The sequence below is a fragment of the Drosophila rhopaloa genome, unplaced genomic scaffold (assembly GCF_018152115.1).
Source record: "Drosophila rhopaloa isolate 14029-0021.01 unplaced genomic scaffold, ASM1815211v1 contig_2, whole genome shotgun sequence".
NCBI lineage: Eukaryota > Metazoa > Arthropoda > Insecta > Diptera > Drosophilidae > Drosophila > Drosophila rhopaloa.
In genome coordinates this window covers 21,025,199-21,049,117 of record NW_025335083.1, presented here as the reverse complement: position 1 = coordinate 21,049,117, position 23,919 = coordinate 21,025,199, and the positions used below count along the sequence as shown (strand labels likewise).

Genomic DNA, 23,919 nt, shown 5'->3' with positions numbered 1-23,919 from the left:
ACTTAACAATTTAGTCACATTCTTTTCAAGATTAAATTTTTTAACTTAATAACTTTTATTATGAGGTATGTAAATTCAAACGAAAGTTAAGCAACTATTCAGTAACCATTATATTATATTTTTTTAAGTAGAAAGCAAGTTATAACCGTTACCGGAATCTCGCTATTAAAGTGCGATTTATCGATAGTTATTCCTAATAATCACGCCTATCGAAAGTACCTATAAAAGTATGTCATTGCCCTATCGATATGTTTTATTTTTATTAACATTAATTTAGTGAAAAAATGTGGTCCGACACAATATTAATTGTATTTATTTCGGTGTGCACCGCTTTCCTGGGCGAAGGTGAGTGAAAACCCAGTCAAATTAAGGGTATTAACCATTTGCTGATTTCAGGACTCACCTGGGTTCTGGTTTACCGGACGGAAAAGTACCAAAAGCTGAAGACCGAGGTGGAAAAGCAGAGCAAAAAGCGTAAGTTGGTCAAAGAGTACAGAAAATGGTCACGAGGTAACCCACACTTTCTTGCAGTGGAGCGCCGGAAGGAGATCCACGGGGACTCCCTGGACAAGTCGGTAAAGAAGAAAATCGAGCGGGACGAGGAGAAGCTGAAGAACAACAACCGCGACCTGTCGCTGGTCAAGATGAAGTCGATGTTCGCCACAGGATTTGCCTTCACAGCTTTATTGAGCATGTTCAATAGCATCTTTGACGGCCGTGTCGTTGCACAGCTGCCCTTCACGCCCATCTCCTGGATCCAGGGCCTAAGCCACCGGAATCTGTCTGGCGATGACTACACGGACTGCTCCTTTATCTTCCTCTACATCCTGTGCACAATGTCCATTCGCCAGAATATTCAGAAGTTGCTGGGCTTTGCGCCATCGCGTGCCGCCAGCAAGCAAGGAGTAGGTCTTTTTGGTCCGGCTCCAGGCCAGTTTAAATAGGAAATTCACACATTAAATTAGCTGCATTTAGTCTTTAATGCACCATCAACAATCCTAGCTTAAAACATTATTCAACTCGTACATGGGTTGGTCAACAATCAGCCTGTCGAAGCTCAAGCGTGAGAGGTCAATGGTCCGAAACTGGCCGTCCATGATCAGCTCTGATACGGCTCGTCCCACGGCTAGGGATTGCTGGATTCCATGTTTACTAAAACCAGTGGCAATATACAGATTGTGGTAGTACGGGTGGGGTCCCACAATTCCGTTTTCGTCGTAGACATTCTGATCGTAGCTACCCGCCCAACTATCCACCAATTGGGCTTCTCCAAGGGCGGGAACTCGCTTCGCAAGCTTGGATCTGATGTGCTGGTCAAAGAACTGCGGGTCCACCGACGCGCTTTGACTCTCCTCAATTGAATCCAGCCCGCATATGTAGTTGCCACCTAAGCCATCTCTGCGGATAAATATGCCAGATGGATCGATGGTCATGGGCATGGTCATTCCAGGTGCACTTTGAGCCTGCGAGTTGATGGCGTACATGAACCGTTTTCGGGCGTCAATGGGCAGGGGAACCTGAAGCATTCCCGGGCCCACTCCTATCTTTGCCAGTCTAGCCACCTGTCCGGAACTTGCACCAGCTGCTATTACGCACAGAGCAAACTTGCAGGTGCGTCGCGTGCCATCGGGCAGTTGAATGATAGCCTTGTCCAGGCCTGTGTAACTACCCTCGTTGGAGCCGGCAACCACAGATATGTCCGTTTGGGATAGGAATTCGAAGTCTACTACTTGGCCACTGACGAAATGAGCACCATACCCGCTGGCAGTGCGCCTGAAGTTACTGAGCAGGGCCAATGGATTGAGCCAGCCCTCCTTCTCCAATCCGTGACAGCCCAAGACGATGCCCTCGGTGTTTAGCCAGGGAAAACGGGCCGCCAGTCGATCCGCTGTGAGCAGTTCATTGCGGGCACCCAGTTCGTTTTGTATCTGGGAGGAGCGCATCAAGCTTTCTGCGTGCTCGTCGCCAGCTAGCATTAGGTGGCCATGGGGAGTGAAATGCAGGGGTACATCCTCACCAAAGTGTACCTTGGCGCCTCGCAAAAAGTCGGCAGCAAAAAGTGACATTTCGATGTTTTCGGGCAGTGAAAATTGCTGGCAAAGACCTCCCACAGACACACGAGTGGCGGAATGAGTATACTGTAATTATCATGGAAATCAGAGTTATTTTGGGTATACGACATTGAGGATTTACTCACCGTGTCATCCTTTTCTACCACCACCACATTAAGGCCATCTCGGGCCTTTTCCTTCAGCCAGTAGGCGATGGAGCTGCCGACTCCTCCTCCACCTATGATAAGCACATCGCAGTGGGTCTGGAAGTCATCCGGCAGCGTGGGATCTCTGCCTTTTTCCCCGGCAAACTGAAATTTGCTCTGGGTGAGGATGCCCTTATCCTCGGGCTCTTGCTCCTTGGGCACAAAGAACTCCTTGACTTTGCGCATATCGTTGCCGAGCAAACGAAGTGTTCGCCGTATTGGGTGTAAATCCTCGCCGGATTTGTCGCCCCCAGGTAGTCCACCTCCATTGCTAGCTGCTCCGGCCGAATAACTCCGCTGCTGCAGGAGGCGCACCACATGTCTATACCTTAACATTTTAGCCTATATTTACTAATTCTAATTCATATTCCGTTTTTTGGGACTTATTTTGTAATAGTGATAACGTGCGAATAAGCCGGGGGTATCGATATAGGTATCGAAATCGAAATACGCTTTCCGTTACTAGCATATAAAAACCGAGTAAGCTGTTAGTTAAAACCATATGTTTTTGTCTTAGTCGTACAATAACTGTAGAAAATGAATTAATTTTTAAAGTAAATAATTTATATACTTGTTTATTCTTTTTATTTATATATTTTTGTATAGATTAAAGACTGTTGATATATAACTTAACCTTTTAAAGCAACGATACTAAACATATCGATAGCGATAGCTCAGTTTAACAGCGCTGTTAACCACATTTTCCAACACTGTCTGTCAAGCAGCCGAAAACGAAGAAGAGGAAGCAACATTACTAGGCATTTTTGATTTGGAATTGGAGAAAAAACAAAAGAAAAGTCGGCCATAATTGTGACATTTGCAAATTGAGAGTTCTACAAAATGACCAACGCAACGGACATCGGTGCCCAGGACGTGGAGATGGAGGTGGATCCCACGGCCGAGACCCTGGCTGATGAGAAAAAGAACCAAGATGTGGCCGCGGTTCAGGAGATTCGTGAGCAGATACGTCAGATCGAGAAGGGGGTGGCCTCCAAGGAGTCGCGGTAAGTGGGTAGAGCCTCCCAATCTTTACTTGTGCTCATGGTTTTAATTTCGCCGACAGCTTCATCCTGCGCGTCCTTCGCAATTTGCCCAGCACCCGCCGTAAGCTTAACGGTGTCGTCTTTCGGAATCTGTCTCAAAGCATCTATCCAGCTGGTGCGGATCGGGAAGCCGCCGTGGCCCTAATGCCTGCAGTGGAAAAGGACGCCACCGAACTGCCCGATGTGCCGAAGAAGCAAGTAGCCAGCAAGGCTCCGATTGCCGAGGTGGATGCATACTTCTATCTACTTTTGCTGGTTAAGTTGATCGACGCCAACGATTTGAAGCGCGCCGGAACCTGCGCCGACGCCTTGATGGCCAAGATTTCCATCCAGAACCGCCGCACACTGGACCTGATTGGAGCCAAATCCTACTTCTACTTTTCGCGCGTGGCGGAGCTTAAAAACTCTCTGGAGGGCATCCGCGCTTTTCTGCACGCCCGCCTGCGCACCGCCACGCTGCGGAACGACTTCGAGGGCCAGGCGGTGCTGATCAACTGTCTGCTGCGCAACTATTTGCACTATGCTTTGTACGATCAGGCCGACAAGCTGGTGAAGAAGTCCGTCTATCCGGAATCGGCCAGCAACAATGAGTGGGCCCGCTTCCTATACTATTTGGGTCGCATCAAGGCCGCCAAACTGGAGTACAGTGATGCACATAAGCATCTGGTCCAGGCGCTGCGCAAATCACCGCAGCACGCGGCTATCGGTTTCCGCCAGACGGTACAAAAGCTGATCATCGTAGTCGAGCTGCTGCTGGGCAACATCCCGGAGCGCGTGGTGTTTCGGCAGGCCGGTCTGCGCCAATCACTGGGCGCCTACTTCCAGCTCACGCAGGCCGTGCGTCTGGGCAACCTGAAAAGGTTCGGCGACGTGGTCTCGCAGTTCGGTCCCAAATTCCAGCTGGACCACACGTTCACGCTGATCATTCGGCTGCGCCACAACGTGATCAAGACAGCGATCCGTTCCATTGGACTTTCTTACTCGCGCATCTCGCCACAGGACATTTCCAAGCGACTTATGCTCGACTCTGCCGAGGATGCCGAGTTCATCGTGTCGAAGGCTATACGGGATGGAGTGATCGAGGCTACGCTGGACCCGGCCCAGAACTACATGCGAAGCAAGGAGAGCACCGACATCTACAGTACCCGGGAGCCGCAGCTGGCCTTCCACGAGCGCATCTCGTTCTGCCTGAACCTGCACAACCAGAGCGTCAAAGCCATGCGCTATCCCCCAAAGTCATACGGCAAGGATTTGGAAAGCGCCGAGGAGCGGCGTGAACGGGAGCAGCAGGACCTTGAACTGGCCAAGGAGATGGCCGAGGACGATGAGGACGGTTTCTAAGCGGCAGCTGCTGCTGCAATTCAATTTGTACTTGCATTAATTTTTCATAGAAACATAATCCGCAATTAAATAAGTTAAAAAAATCTAAAGTACTAAGGGATTACTAATCTATTATCATATTATATTGATTTAATTTGTCCCAAGATCAATGGTTTTTACCATAGATCTACGTACATATATGTTTTATTTACCGTAAGGACGGGAAAACAGGACCTAGTTTCGTTTTTTTTCCTTTCTTTTATTTTTGTATTAACATTCTTACAAATTTAATAGTACAAAAAAAATATTTTTAGATCAATTAAAAATTTTAATAAGTATACAAGTCTGGTAGCCCTGGCGCGTGATTTCGAAATTGTCTGGCAACAGCGGCACTCAAATTTTAGCTCCTTCCTGTACACCAACCCTATTTTATAAGAGGGCTTTTTAGTACCCAGTCAAACTATTTTATTCACTTGAGCAAACAAAAAACTATTTAAAAAAATTCAGTTTTAAAAATCGGCTATTGCCATATGGACGGTTTTATGGCAACCGGTATCCACGGTCACACTGGCGCAAACAACACAAACAGCAGCCACGGTCACACCGAGCCAAAGTGGAAGGGAAATAGAAAATTTGATTTTGACAAAAAGTGCACACAATGCAAACCAAATATAGTGCGTGCACGCATTAAATGCCCAAATCCGCGAGACGCCCACGCTGACGTAGCATTAATTGTCGCCGGACAAAAGAAAGCGCGCGCGTTGCAAGGAATATCGCGGAAATTGCAGAATTTTTGGCAGCGGCGAGTAGTCTCCCCCGAATAACAGCGGCCCATCGAGAATAGCAGCGAGTGTTTTGCGAAGCAGCGAGTGCCTGGCCAATGTGGTGCAGCCCCCTGCTGCCCGCCGCCCGCGCACCCCCTACCCCACTAACGCGCAAAATATACGCCACTAGTTGTAGTTGTGGGCAGCAGCCGATCAGCTCGGCCTTTGTGAGCAGATTAGTGGCGAAAAACGCCAGCGAAAAGCCAATTAGCTGTGCCCCGGGTAGCTGGGCCGGTGTCCACTTTCCACTGTCCAGGAACGGATCCCAGCCAGCTTTGGCCAATTCCGGCTGTGATGCAGCAGCAGCTGCTGCCACCTAACGAGATTCTGGACGCCTTTTGCACCCACCACACGTAACTAGAGCACCCACACAAACGCGCGCACATACACACACACACAGAGCAACGGGACGGGAGCGACGGGCCAACGGGCGAACGGGCACACTAGCGTGTGGCCATTGATGCAGTGCAGCCGCCGCTTGCAGGGATTCGGGATCGGTAGGTGAAAGGACTGGGATAAACGTGGAGATGATTTGCAAACAGGACGTGCTGCTGTGGTTTGAGAAACTCGAGAGCTACAATCGGATCGAAACGATGTACGCCCTGCTCACCGCCTGCCTGCCGTTCGAGCTGCGCTTCCTGGGCACGTTGCTGGAGGAACAGGGTCGGTGTGACTCCGAGACGTTGCGCGGCATGGAACTGCGGGCGAACAATCCGCACGAGCTGGCCGCCGACATGGTCAATTGCCAGAAGGGTGACCCCACCGACCGGAAGATCCGGCGCAAGATGGCTCTGTATCTGGCTTTGATCCGTGCCTGCAACCGGAACTGCGTCAGTGAGATCTATCGCACGCTGGAATGCTGGGGCGAATGCGACTTTGGCTGTATTAATGACCAGGACACGCTGTTGGAGCTGCTGTTAGTTTACACGATGGCGGCCATCCATCCTGTGTTCTCCATGGAGGAGCAGAAGAAGATCTTCGGCATTCTGGCCAAGATCAAGGAGAACAAGTTGGTGGCCGAGCGGTTTGTGCCGCAGATGCAGGCACAGTCGCAGACGCCAGCACCCCATCATCCGCTCCCGCCGTCCCCACATGACCTAATCCTCCAGCAGCAGCCACCACATGTGATCCACCAGATGCAAGGGCCACAGCAGCCGCCACCACACCCGCAGCATCCACAGGTCGTGCAGATGGTACAGACGCCGCAGGGCAACATCCCCATGATCTTTCCCCAGCACTTTTCCAAGGTGGGTCTTAAAGCATTATCCTAAATGGCGCTGATTAAGTCATTCCTAAATATTCCAGCTAATACCCGGCTCTGATGGAACGCACCAAATCAGTGTCGATGGCATGCCGCATCTGATGCAGCCAAACATCACCATTCCAGCGGACACTAGTGCCATCCTCAGTCACCAGAACACTGGGTGGACGATGCGCCACTTCGTCCCACAACCGCCCCACCAACAGCCCGCTCTGCAGCAGCAGCAGCCGCAGAGTCTGGACCATCAAGTGCCACCGGCCAGCTCGCCAATGCTGAGCCAGCAGTCCTCGCCCTCTAGCAGCCGGACCACGAGTCCCCAGCGGGAACGGTCCCTCATAACCGTTCCAATGCAGCCGCATCAGCAGCCGATTAGGAACATGTCGCAGCGACTGGCGGGGCAGAAGAATGCGCGACGTCCTTCGGCGGAGACAACGCCCCCGCCCACCTCGATTGGCGGCGAGCAGCAGCACGATGTAATTATGGGACCGCTAAATAACTAGAACTAAATGACTTATAGCCTTTCTGATGAAAAATTGACTGCGTAATTAGTTTCCTTCGGAAGTGAATAAGAATAGACAGAAAATTTAAAAAGTCTGTAGCTGTTGCATGTATTAACCACAATGCATTGTAATATTTTTTCAGTTGAAATATTTAGTAATTTAACTTTTATTTGCGGCTTGTTATCTATAGTTTTAAACCCAAACATTACTAAAAAAAAATTATCTGCTAATTACAGAGTATCAACGAAGGCGGAAGCAGCAATTCTAGTGGAACAAGTCTGCACAGTCTCATCCGCAATGGTTTCCCGCGTCCAGGACACCATCATCGAGTTAAGGCAAACACATTCATACCACAGCACCAGCAGCAACAGCAGCATTTTCAGAACCCCAACTACAACATGAACGTTATGATGCAAAGTATGAACATGAACGACGATGGCAGCGGTTCGATGATGGGCATGAACTCCAACAAAAGTGCAGCCACCACCGGAAGTGAATCGGGCAGCTCGAATGGATCTTGTGGCGACCTGTCGCCCTCGGAAACGCCAACGCCGACGCACCTCTCACTGCCACTGCACACTACGGTGGATGCGGGCATGGGCATGATTACCACGGTGTTGCCCACCGGCCTGGGCAACTATCAGCCAAAGCAGCATCACCTCAGCTACAAGCAACAGCAGCAGCTTAACTTGCAGCAGAGGCTAAATGGACGCAATGGGATGGATAAAAGCTACCAGCAAGTCTACACGACGGGAACGCCGAGCATCGTCAGCGATGCGCAGACTATTAGCAGCGGCAGCCTACAACAGCAGCAGCAGCAAACGCTGCTCATCAGCCAATCGCCGGTGAGCACGCCGACGACAACAGTGCTCCTGCAGCCGCAACAACCGCCGCCCACAGCCTACAACACGAGCTATCCATATCACCAGCGAGGACCCCCGCCGCCCCAGCCGGCGATATTCCAGGCGCACAGTGCGCCGCCGCCGCAGACGGTCCGCGGTGGCTTCCGCTATCCGATGGTTCCGCCGCACAACGGAGAGCTCATCTACCCGGCCTTCCACACGAGCCTGGCCTTCCTGCCGATGACAGCGGGCGGCACTCCCACGGCGGTCACGCCTCCCCAGATGCAGAGCACGGCGCCCGTGGTCAGCACGAACGCGGTGACCGTGCAGACGGTGCCCACGCCGCAACAGCAACAGGTTCCAAGCACGACGCCCTACAGCGCGCTTACCGTCTGCCCTATAACGGGAGCGGGCGGTGGCGGGATCGGGCAGAAGGTTATCTCCTGCTACAACTGCGGATCGCAGACACACAGTGGACGGGAGTGCCAGGAAGCGTCAATGGAGGATGTGACGCGGAGCGCCAGCTACAAGCTGGACTACTCGGAGACGAGCATGGATGCGAACGCCACGGGCGATCACCACAAGGATGTGGGTGGTATGCAGATCAGTTCGGCGACGACTGCGGGGACGGTGACCAGTACGGGGAAATAATACGGAGGGTCCATATATTCACATACATATATGGAAATATAATTACTGCTATATTAATGATTATGCATAATCCTTACCTACTTATACGAATTACCATTTATTATGATTGTGTAGTGCGGAAATCAAATTTCTCGCCTTTGCCACGTCTCTTAGTTCGGTAAGCCTCTCAATTCGCGTTAATTCGATTTGAAGATCGGCAGGCGGCTGCCTAAGTCTTGACAAACCTTATCCGTAAATAAGATTGATTTAGATGCGCCCTGTCCTGCCACACAAAACACACCTCCACACACCCACTCCCCCACACCCCAGACCCACACACATAGTCGATAACGAATTTTAGTCATATGCCACTCTTAATATTTATAATGTTAAGTTGAATGTACAACAGCAATAAGTAATTATCCTAATCCGCGTTCCGTACACTCACTCACACGGGCAGATGTTACAAATGCCGCGTTCGAATTAAGCTAAAGAACCATTACGTAAGCCACTACGCGACCACGGCAGGCATACCCAAACCGTAAACGTATCGAAGAGATGAAGTAACCTAGGAAAACAGAACACACGTAGCATACGGAATACCTAGCAAATATATAAAAATTGATTATGTGTATAAACAAACGAGCGTAGCAGCACAATGTGCATAGTTATCCAACTTCTTACTCCAATTAAACCTGATTTTTCACCACCCTACTCTAGTTACTCCTTCATCTATTTATTTGCTGCTCCTTTGTTTAAACATGTATTTTAGCAATGTTTTTTTGTACTTTATACGAATACCTACATACTTATATACATTTATATATATATATATATTAATATTATTTTAAAGCAAACAATCGTATATGATACACTCTTATGTGGATAGGGCGTACATTATTGCTAAGCACTCTGTCTAATTATTATTTTATGTACTCACAACTTGACCCCCGATCGTGTGGGCAACTGTATATGTATGAACTGGCCAAGTTATAGAAAATAACCGTTAAGGTCACGCCAAAACCCGCCCACGGTTGACCACAAAATACAATTGCCTGCCCTTAGTTTCTTATGTATAGACGTTGTTAAAATTTTGTAAAGTCAGCAGAAGAACTGCAAGATAATGTGAAGAGAAGCAAATGATTTACATGAAATACACACTTTTCTGAGTTTGCTGCTAATGCGTAGGCATGACAAACAATTATTATATTTCATTGAAATAATAAAAACAAATTGTTTCTAAAATTCGTGTAAAAACACAAAGCTAAAAAGCCAACTGTCTTTATTTCTTACGCTCATATTTAATACCTTTTCAGTCCATCTTTTACTTTAATAACTTTTAGCAGGTGGCAATATGCAGCAAAGGAAAAGAGATCCGCTGGTGCTCTTAACATGGATTGCTGAAATGCACCCTCGTTAAATTGCCAAGTCTTCTCTGCTTTATACGGCTGCTATACAGTGGCTGCTACTGAAGAGAACGATCATATATATTTTAACATAACTTTAAACTAGTTTTATATTATTATTTTTAAATTGAGCCTAGATGGACTTGCTTACTTCAATGGAATTTGTGATGCAGTAGTAGACTACTGTTCTTAAAACAAATATATACATCTGAAGTTAAAGCAAAACAATGACTAAACCACAAAGAAATGTAGTTGGTAATAATGTTAAAAAACTTGTTATCCCATATTTTAATATTTTATTACCCTTAACAAATATTCAATTGCTAGATGACTTCATTCAACCGGTTTACTTTAATATACCTTTTTTAATTTATAAGCTTTGTATGTGTCCCATCGGCAAGTGTTTCACTGTACTTCCATGCCTTGAACGCAACTCGGATTTGGGCAATACGACCAGAAACCGAAAGACCGAGGAGCCCTCAAGCGTGTCCGTCTTTCTGTAACGGCCCAGAGTCATAGCCGTAGTTGTTGTGTTTGTCTTCAGTTGAGCGGTCGCATTTATCGGGTGTGGATCCTACAGTAAAATGTAGAAATATTACCGAAATCAAGACAGGTTTTTGTTGCCACATCCAGAGAAATCCCTGTACAAAATGCAATAGTTAGAAACATTAAGTTTTTCCATGAGTAATCTGGCAAAGGTCGAGTTTTTGAAAATAAAAGTGCAGTGCAGTGTATTGCTCCACGAAAACATATGAAATCCGAAGCGATCTTCAGTCGGTGGGTGCTCGTTGATGCATAGCGAAGTTGTAGTCTTACCAAGAGCTCGAAAAAAAACAAGAAACCCCCGAGACGGCCGAAACAATGCTCAAAGCCACGAGGAAGCCAGCGGATCCATACAAATCGAAGCTGAAAGTTAATGCCAGCCACAGTGGACCGCATCCAGTGCCCGTCGAGCTGGCGGGGAAGGAGGTGGAGGAGGCCTCCACTGGTGGCCAGACATCCCCCCAAAAGCTCAGCCTGAAGGGCAGCCAGCTAGGGGGAAGCATTTTGATTGGCAACTACAACGTGAGTTGACTCATCCATTCCGGTTGTCGGTATCCGGCATCCGGTATCCGGTATTTCGTATCCGGTGGATAACTTTTCCCCCATTCGCCGTTTTCTCTTTTCGCCCGCAGTACTTGACCCAGCTGGAGGTATGCGAAAACGAGATGGAGGTCTTGGATCTCAGCTCCCTGGCCCAACTGGAGACGCTAAAGTGCAGCCGGAACAAGCTGATGGAACTGATCATCAATGCCACCAATCTGCAGACACTTACCGCCGACCATAATTGTAAGTGAGCTTCTTTTAATAGAGTGTGCTTAGCACCAAAAGATATATTTATACTTCCCGTTGTTTTAAGTGGTCTGAAATTGCTAAAATACTGGAAATCATAAGCCACACTATTGAATTTAATTTGCATAAATATAATTTCCTTTGCAGAAAAGTTTTTTTTTTGCTTACTACCATTTTGTACCACTCTTGTTTAATGGAAACCGCCATATACTCATTTAAAGATTGGAATATAGTAGAAATATTATAAATTTATTTTTGTGTCTAAACACAATTTATTTTCTTGTTTATGATATCGAGTTTTGTAACGCTTTCTCAATAATAAAAAAATACTTGTGTTTGTGTTATAATTTTATTAACTTGTAATTTGCTCAAGATCGAAATAATAATATATTTTATACCCCCAGACCTGCTCAACATATCCACAACGAACACGCATCCGGTTCCGCTGAAGCTGCAGTGCATCGATATCTCGCACAACAACTTCAGCGAGCTGCCCAACTGGATCGGAGCATGTGCATCATTGTCAGCCCTGGAGGCCTCGCACAATCGCCTTAGCAATGTGACGGGACTGCTGCGAAATTACAGGATCAGTCAGTTGGCATCCCTGAACCTGGCATACAACGACCTGAAGCAGCTGGACATGTTGCCGGAGGCGTTTGGCAGCATCCGGAGTCTCCAGTTGCAGAGCAATGAGCTGCCGAGTCTTCCCGATAACTTCTTTGCCGTGACCCATACCCGACTGGAAACGCTGAATGTCTCCTGCAACAAGTTGGCCACCTTGCCGCGCTACGAGCAGAATAATCATGCTGCTCTGGTGAATCTATCGCTGGCGGGGAATCAACTGAACGACAGTATCTTCGAGCCTTTGCACAATGCCGCCAAATTGAGGTTCCTGCATTTGGCCTACAATCGCATTGGTGTTCTGCCCGCCGCCTGTGTCCGCAACTGGCCGGAACTGGAGATCCTGGTTATGTCTGGGAACATGCTGCAACAACTGCCCGAGGAGGTGGCCACTCTGGGCCGGCTGAGGGTGCTCCGCTGCTGCAACAACCTGCTCCTCTGCACCCCGCAACTGGCCAAGCTGGGCATGCTCAAGGTTTTGGATCTCTCGCACAATCATCTGGATCGGGTCAATCTGCTGGCACTGGTTCCCTCGCGAAACCTCAAGTACCTGGACCTTTCGGGGAACTTGCAATTGCAGGTGAGAAAATATTATACCTATACCTTCTGTTCATATTTGAAAATATATACTTTATCGTTTTGAGTATATCAAAATTCCATTTTAAAAACCAATGTACATTACAATTTTAATGTTTTTTAAATCAAAATAATTTAAAAAATTGTATTTTAAAAAAGACTACATTGACCAACAAAAATCGGATTATTCTTTTCTTAATTTTCTTTTGTGAGTTTATTATTAAAATATGATTATTTCCTTTTGTATACATCCATGATCTAATTTATTATACAATTTGGACAATTGCTAAACTAAGTATACGAATTGGCGACATGATTTTAAAGCCTTTTAATATTGCAATCTCTAAGGATATTAACGACGACTTGAATTCTTCTCCAGGTGGACGAGCAGCAGTTCAAGGTGTGCCAGACCCAGAGCCAGCGCCACTGGAGTCTGATCGATGTGTCCGGCAACAACAGAGCAGCCCTGCCCACAGCCACACTCCGGCAGGTGAATGCCCAACGGGGTCAGAACAAGACGAGTGGACCCTGGACGATGGGTTTTGCGGAGACTCCGGGCTCTGGAGATTGCCGCAAGCTTTCGGTCTGCCAACTCCGGGCGGCCAACTACGGCGGGTCCGACGAAGCCCTCTACGGGATGTTCGAGGCGATGGAGGGGCATGGTCGGGCGGCCCAGGAGATGGCTCATCTAGTGCCCGAGCTGATGAGGCAGGAGCAGTTGGTCAAGGATTCGGCGGTCAGGGATTACATGAAGTTCACCCTGCTGGCGGCGCAGCAGCAGTGTGGCAGTGTCCGCAGTGCCGCCTTGTTCCATCTCACCAGGACACGAGCTCCATCGAAGGTGAGACCGCTGAAAAGTAAGCGCTATGTCTTGCGCATGGCCAGCACAGGACGCCTGGACGCCTATTTGATACGACGCACTTCCCAACTCCGTCTGACCGAAATGGAGACCACCCCCAGCGATAAGAGCCATTCCATGGTAATGCCAGATCCACAGGTTCTTGAGGTAGGTTTTTAGATAACCATTACTAATTACTCACAAAATAAGACTTCCTTAACCAATACCTGGGATCTTCAAGTTAAAAAGACTGCCAGCTGTAAAAAACTTGCGGTTTAATTCTCTAAAAACATATGGGCAATTTCAAAGTGGTATACCTTTAAAAACGTGTAGCTTAATTCTCTAAAAACCTTTGTTCAAAACTTTGTTTGTAATTTTTGATCGATTTTCCGTCATTTTCATAATGCTAAGCCCTTTCCAAAAACTGCACTTCTAAGCCCATAACTTTTCTTGCAGACATCCGATTTCAAAGTGACACACTTCTAAATGATTGTGGGTTAATTCTCTAAAAAACTGCATTTTCAGTTTGGTTTGTAAGTTTTGGTCGGTTTTTCGTCATTTTTATAATGCTAACCCCTTTCCAAATTTTTGAAAAATGGGTTTGTGGAAATGTGTCCAAAAACTGCACCTTTAAGCCCATAACTTTTCTTGCAGACATCCGATTTCAAAGTGAGATACTTCTAAATGATTGTGGGTAAATTCTCTAAAAAACTGCATTTACAGTTTGGTTTGTAATTTTTGGTCGTTTTTTCGTCATTTCTATAATGCTAACCCCTTTCCAAATTTTCGAAAAATGGCTTTGTGGAAATGTGTTCAAAAACTGCACTTCTAAGCCCATAACTTTTCTTGCAGACATCCGATTTCAAAGTGGCATACTTCTAAATGATCGTGGGTAAATTCTCTAAAAAACTGCATTTACAGTTTGGTTTGTAATTTTTGGTCGGTTTTTCGTCATTTCTATAATGCCCTTTCCAAATTTTCGAAAAATGGCTTTGTGGAAATGTGTCCAAAAACTGCACCTTTAAGCCCATAACTTTTCTTGCAGACATCCGATTTCAAAGTGGCATACTTCTAAATGATTGTGGGTTAATTCTCTATAAAACTGCATTTTCAGTTTTGTTTGTAATTTTGGGTCGTTTTTCGTCATTTTTATAATGCTTTCAAAATTTTCGATAAATGGAAAAGTGTCCAAAAAACTGAACTTCAAAGCCCATAACTTCCTGCCGAAGTTTTATTCCTTTCTTGTTATTAATAATATTTCAATATCATATTTCTTTCTCGATGTTCCAGCTGACCCTTAGCAACGATGACGAGTACCTGGTGGTGGGCAATGCCCAGCTCTGGTCCGTGATGGACATAGATCGCGCTGCCCGAGAGATTCGCAAAGAGGAGAATGCCGTGTTGGCGGCAAAGCGACTGGTGGACATTGCCCAGAGTTTTGCGGCGGTGGAAAATCTCAGTGTGATTGTGGTGCGTTTCCGGCATCTGGGCACCGATGTGGACCACCTCATCCGGGAACTGAAGCAGAGTGTGCGCAAGAAGCCTCAGCCGATCTCCTTGCCTTCGTCCAGTGGGTCCGTTTGCAAGCGGACCTGCTGCGACCGGAGTAATGCATGTCGCCACCGGGCCATCGAGCAGGAGCCGCTGGCAGGACGATCCTCGCCGAGTGGCCAGAGCGATCGGGATCTGCTGGCCAAGGACAGCAAGGACGATGAATTCGTACTGGCCCATGCCCGCGTTCTGCAGGAGGAGCAACAGCTGGAGATGCTGGACGAAACCGAGTCGGTGCTGTCCGAGGAGCAGTTCAAATGCTGGGAGTACATGTTGGAGCAGAACACCCAGTTACTCTTCGACAAGGAGCTGAACACAATTTCCAAGTCCTTCACGAAGCAGAGGACCGTGCCGAATGCTATCATGGCAGCATCTGCCGTACCGGATCGCAATGACTTCACATCGAATCTAATGCGCAGTGTCACCAATAAGTTCATCTCGAGCAGCACCCCGCAGTTGCCCCAGCCACTGAGCTGCTCCACACCGAACTCCGTGCCCCTGGGATCATATCATCCGGTGAAACAGCCGGTTCCTGGACATTTTGGCAGTGCCCTCTCCTTCCAGCAGGCTCAGAGCTACGGCTACAATCTGTTTGATGCCAAGCCGCGCAAGACTTCCGGAGGCAACGTGAAACGCGCCGGAGGACCCAATTCCGCCTACTTTGGATCCCTTCAGCGACTGATGCCCTACAACTTCGAGTATGACTTTGCCGTGACCCAGGAGCGGGAGAGGAACATCCTGGACGAGGAGGAGCAGGACGACGATGAGCTCAACGAGCATGAGAGTCGCATGCGAAAATACTGGGGAGTGGCCACCACGGAACTCTAGCCTTAGGATAACTTTCGCCAGAAGATCTACTAGAAGTTCAAATGTATTATTTAAAATAGATTTTATTGTGTTGTTAGGCAGCTGTCAGAGCCTTGGAACTACGCACTGTTTTTCAAAGTCAAATTTGTTTGAAACTCTTTTGATTATATAAAATACACATACTTATAAACCAATTATGTTTATTATTCATACATTTATTCATCTATTTTATTTAAAAACTATTGAATTATCAATATTTAAGATTCTGTATTTCAATAGTAATTAAATTTCATAGCTTTTTTAAATATATATTTTTATTGTTTATTATGAAGTAAATTTCCCCATGTTTTAAATATCATACCAAAAAAACCGTTATAAGCGTTCAAGAAAACCACTATAAACAATCGATTGCCGCATTATCGATAGACTCTTGCGTGTGAAATGCCGATTGGCAATTTTCCCGGCAGAGTTATATCTCCTCCACGTTTAGTAATTGTTTATGTTTATTTTACACTAATTAACGATGCACCTGCCACAACAAAGGCCGCACCACGACATCGCCGCGCTCTTCGCGGAGGCGCAACCGGACTTCCTACGCATTTCAGCTCCAATGGTGCGCTACAGCAAGCTGGAGTTCCGACGACTTGTCCGGCTCAATGGAGTACAACTCGCCTTCACGCCCATGATGATATCCGACTCGATCAACAACAGCGAGAAGGCGCGTCAGAATGAGTTCTCCACGGGTGCGGATGACCAGCCGGTTATCGCCCAGTTTGCTGCCAAGGATCCAGCAGAATTTGTGACCTCCGCACAGCTCATCTATCCTTATGTAGACGGCATCGATCTGAACTGCGGCTGTCCACAGAGCTGGGCAATGGCCAAGGGCTATGGATGCGGTATGCTGCGCCAGCCGGAGCTAGTGCGACAGGTGGTGCAGCAGGTGAGACGCACCTTGCCCGCCGACTTTAGTGTCTCGGTGAAGATGCGCCTTTTGGGCGGCGAGGATTCCTTGCAGCGAACCATTGATCTGGCCCGCCAGTTGGAGCATGCCGGCGTCACCTTCCTCACTCTCCACGGACGGACTCCAGCACAGAAGCACTCAAAGGACACGCTCAATATCCCAGGCATGTCAGAAGTGCGTCAGTCCCTGCAAATCCCCCTGATAGTCAATGGCAATGTGGAGACCTACAGGGATGCCTGCGATTTGCATGAGAAGACGGGAGCAGCTGGTGTGATGGCTGCACGCGGACTGCTTGCCAATCCGGCACTCTTTAATAGCGCTTATCCGGACGGTAGGAACACGCCGCTGGAATGTGTGCAACAGTGGTTAGACATAGCGTCAGCTGCCGGGGATAACCTGCTGTTCCAGTGCTTCCACCACCACCTGACCTTTATGTGGAGCGCCCAAATTCAGCGAGATCTGCGCGTCCAGTTCAACAGCTTGGGAAGCAAAGGGCAGGTGGTGGATTTCCTCAAGGAGCACTACAACCTGCAATACGATAATGATGACCCAACCCCGGCTGACTATACGGATTGCACGTACACCCACTTCACACCGCCCAAGCACGCCCGGCACATTGCCGCCGAGTCGGATGAGCAGGCCTGGAGTGCGAAGAGCGATGGCAAGTTCTTTACGGAGTTCAGGGCGCACCAGCTGACCGGCACTGGCGGAGAAGATCTGGAACTGGGCGGACTTTTTGGTGACGAGGAGTGAATTGTTGTATTAATGTATCCTTAGCTTTGTAGGTAAAAAGGTTGTACAAATTAAACAATGATTAATATTACAAAAAATAAATATATTAGCAATAATCTCGCGACAGTTACATATTTTTGTCAACATAATAATAATTATTAAAATTAAAAAGCGGAAATATAATGTTGTGATATGATCGAAAATTACAAAAAAATATTAAAAAGTATATTTTTGAAAACCGGTCGGTATATTTTATCGATAGTTCCGCGGTCACTAGCTACCATCTCTAGCCCAGCTGGTGTATACATTCGAAAATACCCGAAAAACGAAAACAGCCGAGAAAATGCGACGCCGCGAACTGCAGACCATCCAGCTGAAGCTGTCCGATCTCAAGGAGTACGAGCAGGCCAAGATGGAGCGCCTGAGAAGCCGCCAGCAGCTGCTGACTCCTCGGACGCCCACGCCCCCGTCCGACAGCGAAGTGCTGCCGCCGGTGACCTCCAGTAGCGTCCCGGCGGTTCTCCTGGCCAGCGGCAACGAACCGGACGAGGAGGCCGCCAAGTCGGAGCCCACAATCAAGCCCAGCACATCCGCCAACTAGGATCAAGGCCCACATGGTAAGTTCATATACATATATTATCGTTTACATGGTATAATCGTTCGGCTGGCTGTCGTTATTGTTTTGGAAACGAACCGTCTCGAAGCCGTCGACCAGGATTTCGCGATCCTCGGTCTGCTGTCGGTCCCGTAGCCACTGCTCCCTCACGGGCACATAGCGCCGGAGGCCGGGCAACTGCCTCCAGCAGCGTCGCTTGTAGAGAACCCAAACAAGTGACGCAGTGCACCCAGAAAGGAAGCAAACCAGGAATATGCTAATGCCGTGGGCATGCGTCGTTGTGGCTGGCACCTCTGACATTTCTGGGGACACTTCCTTGGCCTCCCGGTTGTGGGCCAACAATCGTTGTTCCTCATCGCTGCAGAGTTTGATTGGGATGTAGGGCGTCATCACATCCCCGGCCAGGGAATGAACCTGCACAGCGCACTCGTTGAAGGTGATATTTAGCTGCTTGACATACACATAGCCGGCACTCTTGTGCTCCTGCCTCGTGACACAGCCGGCGTGGGTCTGGTTGAAGTTGTTGCGGTAGTGGATCACATAGTTGGTCACCATACCGTTCGGTTTCTGGGGCTCTTCGAAGCGCAGGATGTACTTTTGCGTCTCCGGAATGTGACAGGCATTCAGCTGGGAGAGAAGGTCAGCGCCCATTGTGTAGTTTGTGCGACCGTAGAGCGTTGTGTGGCTGCTGCAGCCGAGTTGGTTACAGGCCTGCAGCTGGAGGGCATATAGTCTAAAGCGATGCAGTGATTTGAGCTCGTACTCTGTGGTGTTTCCCGCCAGACGGAGCTGCGGTAGAGAAGCCTCCGCCAGCACCAATCGTCGGCACTGTTTGCGATCATCCAGACTGCAGCGGTACTGCTCCCGCATGTTCGCTATGAAGCGGGAGTCGTCCAATTGCTCTGCCTTCCCCGCACAGCAGTCGTCGTAGTCCTCGAAAGACAGCCACTCGGCGCCGCTTATGGCCTGCCACATATACGACGGCTGGCGGCAGTAGTTCCGCTGATCTATGTACGCCCGATCGTCGGGCAGTTCGAAGACGGTAAGCACGAAGCTGTCGTGATCGCGACCGGCCATTCGCATGCTTAGCGAACTATCTGTTTTCTTGACCAGCTCCAGCACTGGTGGCTTAGGAATATCCTGCTCTGTCTGCACGTAGGTCAGTTCGCTACGCGCCTCCTGAGCCAATTCATCGCCAAAAGTTCGTAGCAGGCAGGCGTATCGCGTACTCGGTTCAAGATCATCCAACTCGAATAGATAGTGGGTGCCATTCTCGATCAAATCATCGGGAAAAAGCAGCCGGCGCTTCCAGTTGATTCGTGTACATACCGGTGCCTCCAGGTCACTCTCCTCGTGATACAGTTTCCCCGGCTGCAATGGTCGGTGAATTAGTTCGAGCCTCTGGCTGGTCTGGTGTTTTAGCCAGCTTAGCTTTACCGTCCGATGGGTTCGTTTCTGAAAATTAAACTCATAGTTTTGAAGATTCAAAATGTCTTACAAAACAACTACTTTACCTGCACAAACAGCAGCATTTTTAAGGGACTGCACTGAACCTCCTGGTCGTTGGTTTGCAGTGAGTCCAGGGACCTGTCGTGGGAGGCAGTGTTCTGGAACTCGCGCATCCGTCGGTTACATAGCTTGTTGTTGCGATGCATGAACATGCCGCCCTCCATAAACTCCAGTTGTGGGGAGGGCTTCCAAAGTCCGGCCAGCTGCTTGTTGTCGTAGAGTACAAAGGAGTAGTGACGAGTCTCTAGAGGATCACCGTGAACACGCTCCAGAGTGCTGAGAAAATCCAAGCTTTTTAGCTGGGAGGAGCTGCGAAAAAAATAGAAGTTCCTTGATTTGGCAGGAGAAAACCAACGGAATTGATGCCCACCGATAGATTTTGAGATAGCCTCGAATCTCGCGCATACTTTGGAAGCTCTGGGCCAGCTGCGTCTCGTTTACCTTGTTGCGAATGGTAATAACCATGCTCCCGTTAAAGATCTGGCAGCCGCGTAACTTCTCGGCATCGGCCAAGCTGTATATGCTGAAAACATACCCAGCCTGGTCCGGAGTACAGACACTAACACAAGCCTCTTCGATGCCACAGGGCACACACTCGGAGGTGTTATCCGCCTTGTAGCCACTGGGACAGAAGGCTACGCACTGCGACTCCGAAATAACGAAGCCATGCTTGGTCACACACTCATCCTTGGTGTAACACCGCTGGAAATGCTCCAGGGCGTACCTGACAGATAGTTCGATATGTAGAGCAGAATATATAAGTAGCTACCACTCACTTGTTCTTCGGACAGCTCTTCACGCAGACGCCGGCATCGCTAAGTCCTCGGCAGACTGCGCAGTCAGCAGCGGATCCGGAGTCTCCATGGCAGCCTCCCAAACATTCCTCATGGCAGGTGTTAATGTTGCTAGGAAGATTGAGAAAAAGATTAGTTGAATTTCGTATATTTAACTCTAATTCTAATATTAAAACCAAAACAGTTTATCATTTCACTTACGCCTGTGGGTTAACGACATTTTCGTTTAGGGATCGCTGGCAGTAAATGTTCGACCAGCAGTAGGAGGAAGTGCATCCCTTGCACACGGGTGTGCTGCAGTTTTTACCAGCCGCTATAATGTGGTTATCGCCTCTGCTGAGGGTCAGCAGATCCCAGTTAACCCGGTCGATGTTGCAGAGCTGTGGACAGTTGCCGATGTAGACTTGACCGCGTTGTATTGCCACCAATTGGGGAAAGGCCAACTGAAAGCCATTGGTTTTAAAAAGACATTGGTTTTTTAATATAAATACAGAATCTTTTTAACAAAACAATTTTTATTGGAACGATTGAGAATTAAATTACTTTTATTTAATTTTTTCAAAAATGTCAATAGAAAAAGAAATGGAAAATTAACATACAAAACTCTTAAATTTGTTAAATACTAATGGTTGCAATAGGAATATAAACTTTTTTTTAAATACCTAAGTTATAATATTTATAAGATCATAAAGAACCATAAAAATTAGACTTTGGCACTCACCTGTTCAAGGTCGTACATGCTAGTCACGCCGAGGGCGTAGTTGAGGAACAGTCGGCGCCCCCGGATGACGGCTAGGTTGGGGAACATATCCGTGATGTTGGCCATGCCCCTCACCTCGGTGAAGATCATGAACTCGGTGATCTCGGTGAGGAGTGGGAAGGAGTAGTTCGAGAAGTTGCAGTGCTGTTCAATGGGGATCAGGGTGATCATTACGTAGCCGGTGACCACGGTGCAGTTGTCGAGCAAGTGCATATTCTTGCACTCGTTACGTATGTCGATGCTGGTGCATTCGTGCTCCAATTTTGAGTCGGCACAAGGGACATATAGCGCTAGCAACATGAGGCCAACGCCCAGCAACATGTGGCTGGACTGCATGTTGCAAAACTGGGACTTGAAAAATGTTCTGAACTTTAATTTTCGTTTTTCCTCTTTAGCTTCTTCTGCCGCAACATATTGCGTTGCTTCGCAGTACTATGTACCTATGTTTCTTCGATCCGATCCGCTTACGGTTATAACACTCCTAATTAGCACCACGAATCTCCGGCCATCTGATTAGCCCCGATATTTATGACTTGCGCGCTTTTCACGCGGCTTTTTCAGCTCTTCTCTTCGCTATCGGGGGCGAAAAATCACACACGAAGGGCTGCCTTTTGTTTTATTTTTTGCTAATTATTTTGCTTTACTTTAGAGCTTAAGCGTAAACAAATACTTTATCACACAAGCACATTACGCAGGCTAAAAACAATTTCTTCTTCGGAGGTATTTGTTTATTGTTTGTTTTTTATAGGCAAACGTCTGCGCTTCTGTTTTCGTCGCTTTTGGCACATATTCATATCGCGGGAGTTGCCATATATTCAGATCGTCTTGCTGATAGAGAGAACGATGATTGGGCTATATAATCTGTTAGCAAATATCCGATTTCGAAACCCAGATGGACACGGCCGAGTTCGATCAAAAGCTAAGAAAAATCTTTATGTTTCGGTTTGAACGATTCAAACATGCCAAAAAATAAGTACTTAAAAAAGATTCCGGTGAAGTCATAAAACAAGAATGTATGAAATCTTTAGAAACGAAACGCATATAATGGCATTAAGTTTACACACTGAACGACAAATTAATTTATTCTTTTTTTTTAAACTACAAAAAGGTCAATTTTATGTGGGCTTAATGCGTTCAAACAATAAATAATTTGATAAAACACTTAAAAGGTATTACATTCTTATTTTACAACCAATTCTAGGGACTTATATATTTATGCAGATTTAACTCGAACGGTCAAGTTAAATTTATGTAAGGCAATAAAGCAACATATTTTATATATTGGCTATATATGTCTTTCAAAAATAAGTTATTTCAGTTTATTTTAGGTTTAATTGTTACTTTTTTAGAATTTATGTATTTATAGTATATGTTATATGAGTATATCAAATTTTAAAAAGTTTATATATTTTTTTTAATTTCAGCGGATTTTTAACACTTTGATGGTCACTACCTCGCTGGATAAGGCACCTAAGCTTAACAAATATATACTTAAGAATTTACACAGTCTAGGTTATTTAATCTTTTCGCAAGATACAAGCGGAATTCGAATCGACAGTGGCAGTTCACTACTGTATATTAAGTGTATTTAATCGGGCACTATAATTAATTAGTGCCCAACAGGCAGACTGTTTAATATAAGAAAGAATTTAAAAAAGAAGAATATTTCAAGATTTCATTATTGGGCGATTCCAGCTGACCACACAGGCGGCGGTATGCAATTAAAATGTTTGGGCAATGTTCAAAGAATGTTTTCGCCCTGTGCAGATTCGAAATATGTGAGAGCGCGCCGACGATGTTCACCTCGCGACGACCGATTGCCGACTGGCCGTCTGGGGACCTCGTCCGTCTGTGGAGAGCAAACAAATTGATTTTCCATTTAGTGTTTTCTGCCTTCAGCCTCCGACCCTGGAGTCTCGCCGATCGACAGATACACTGCCTGCCCCCATTCCCGTTGCTACTGTAAATTGATTAGGCGATCGTTTGATTTCTGCGGGAATGTGAACCAGTTAATTTGTCATCTGCTGCATTGCTTACGCAACCACAATTTATCAATAAATGGGTGAAACACTACCCGTTTGGGTTTCTCTCAGTGCAGCCATTTGATTTTTATGGGTCTGCAGCTCCTGCCAAACCACCAGCTGATCCCAGTGGCTCACAAAAACAGCTGACTCCAATTAGCCACATGGCACCGGTACCGGCATCCACATCGCCATCGGATTCGTCTCTCCACACGCACATGGACATGGAAAACTTGAAATCAAGTCAGGAGAATTCCCATGCAGACTCAGAGGCGATTAAGTTTAACGAGCCGGCAATGAGAAATTTTAGAGAGCATAGAATGCACACAAAACAAAAACCAGCTCGATATCAAATCGAAATGAGCTTGGTAAATTTCGTTTTTATTTTTTAAACAATGTTTAATTGATACTCAATCCCTACAGCTTAATAGAAATTATTTTGAAATAAGTTAAAAACGGCTAAAAATTAACTAATTTGCGTTTATAAATAATCTGGCAAATTTTAAGATCACTTTGAAAATTTGGTCAATAATTTTTTTTAAGTTGAAGTTCTTACTCCCCTAAAGAGAGGGCTTAAAAGCCTTTTATCCTTTACAGCTGAACCATCCAGTAGTCTCATCGACCTTCAAACTGAACTGATTGGACCAAACAGGGCCAGTTTTTAGCTTGTGGCAAGCTCATCTCCCATTTTATTGACATCAACTTCCGTCCATTGAAT

The 23,919-nt window shown here is 47.0% G+C and overlaps 8 protein-coding genes across 9 annotated transcripts; 6 read left to right on the top strand and 2 right to left on the bottom strand.

The window, feature by feature from the left end:
• The first annotated feature begins 216 nt into the window (after positions 1–216).
• Positions 217–996, top strand: LOC108044463 (calcium load-activated calcium channel). The gene is made up of 3 exons (XM_017123480.2): positions 217–345; positions 397–474; positions 532–996. The coding sequence occupies exons 1-3, from the start codon at positions 285–287 to the stop codon at positions 942–944; spliced, it is 552 nt and encodes a 183-aa protein (XP_016978969.1). The 5' UTR covers positions 217–284; the 3' UTR covers positions 945–996.
• On the bottom strand, positions 957–2,706 carry LOC108044461 (FAD-dependent oxidoreductase domain-containing protein 1). Its single transcript, XM_017123477.2, has 2 exons — positions 2,198–2,706; positions 957–2,138 (listed from the first exon to the last, which is right to left on the bottom strand). Exons 1-2 carry the CDS (start codon positions 2,591–2,593, stop codon positions 999–1,001), a joined length of 1,536 nt encoding a protein of 511 aa, XP_016978966.1. The 5' UTR covers positions 2,594–2,706; the 3' UTR covers positions 957–998.
• A 260-nt stretch (positions 2,707–2,966) lies between these two features.
• LOC108044462 (probable 26S proteasome non-ATPase regulatory subunit 3) lies at positions 2,967–4,733 on the top strand. The gene is made up of 2 exons (XM_017123478.2): positions 2,967–3,261; positions 3,321–4,733. The coding sequence occupies exons 1-2, from the start codon at positions 3,098–3,100 to the stop codon at positions 4,639–4,641; spliced, it is 1,485 nt and encodes a 494-aa protein (XP_016978967.1). The 5' UTR covers positions 2,967–3,097; the 3' UTR covers positions 4,642–4,733.
• A 397-nt stretch (positions 4,734–5,130) lies between these two features.
• Positions 5,131–9,871, top strand: LOC108044460 (trithorax group protein osa). The gene is made up of 3 exons (XM_017123476.2): positions 5,131–6,691; positions 6,750–7,178; positions 7,442–9,871. Exons 1-3 carry the CDS (start codon positions 5,972–5,974, stop codon positions 8,696–8,698), a joined length of 2,406 nt encoding a protein of 801 aa, XP_016978965.2. The 5' UTR covers positions 5,131–5,971; the 3' UTR covers positions 8,699–9,871.
• Positions 9,872–10,609: 738 nt separating this feature from the next.
• On the top strand, positions 10,610–15,918 carry LOC108044451 (protein phosphatase PHLPP-like protein). The gene is made up of 5 exons (XM_017123465.2): positions 10,610–11,148; positions 11,259–11,412; positions 11,820–12,616; positions 12,992–13,618; positions 14,741–15,918. The coding sequence occupies exons 1-5, from the start codon at positions 10,945–10,947 to the stop codon at positions 15,827–15,829; spliced, it is 2,871 nt and encodes a 956-aa protein (XP_016978954.1). The 5' UTR covers positions 10,610–10,944; the 3' UTR covers positions 15,830–15,918.
• Positions 15,919–16,252: 334 nt separating this feature from the next.
• Positions 16,253–17,627, top strand: LOC108044458 (tRNA-dihydrouridine(20a/20b) synthase [NAD(P)+]-like). Its single transcript, XM_017123473.1, has one exon. The coding sequence runs from the start codon at positions 16,332–16,334 to the stop codon at positions 17,520–17,522; it is 1,191 nt and encodes a 396-aa protein (XP_016978962.1). The 5' UTR covers positions 16,253–16,331; the 3' UTR covers positions 17,523–17,627.
• Positions 17,628–17,754: 127 nt separating this feature from the next.
• On the top strand, positions 17,755–22,843 carry LOC108044459. Its single transcript, XM_017123475.2, has 2 exons — positions 17,755–18,118; positions 22,605–22,843. The coding sequence occupies exon 1, from the start codon at positions 17,845–17,847 to the stop codon at positions 18,100–18,102; it is 258 nt and encodes an 85-aa protein (XP_016978964.1). The 5' UTR covers positions 17,755–17,844; the 3' UTR covers positions 18,103–18,118; positions 22,605–22,843.
• LOC108044457 (insulin-like growth factor 1 receptor) lies at positions 18,119–22,784 on the bottom strand. 2 transcript variants are annotated; one of them, XM_017123471.2, is made up of 7 exons: positions 22,684–22,784; positions 21,142–22,008; positions 20,622–20,863; positions 20,403–20,531; positions 19,997–20,350; positions 19,632–19,935; positions 18,119–19,572 (listed from the first exon to the last, which is right to left on the bottom strand). In XM_017123471.2, the coding sequence occupies exons 2-7, from the start codon at positions 21,514–21,516 to the stop codon at positions 18,145–18,147; spliced, it is 2,832 nt and encodes a 943-aa protein (XP_016978960.2). In that variant the 5' UTR covers positions 21,517–22,008; positions 22,684–22,784; the 3' UTR covers positions 18,119–18,144. The 2 variants fall into 2 exon arrangements, with proteins under 2 accessions (XP_016978960.2, XP_016978961.2); XM_017123472.2 differs by lacking the exon at positions 22,684–22,784 and having other exon boundaries at positions 21,142–21,531; positions 21,621–22,008.
• Positions 22,844–23,919: the final 1,076 nt, after the last annotated feature.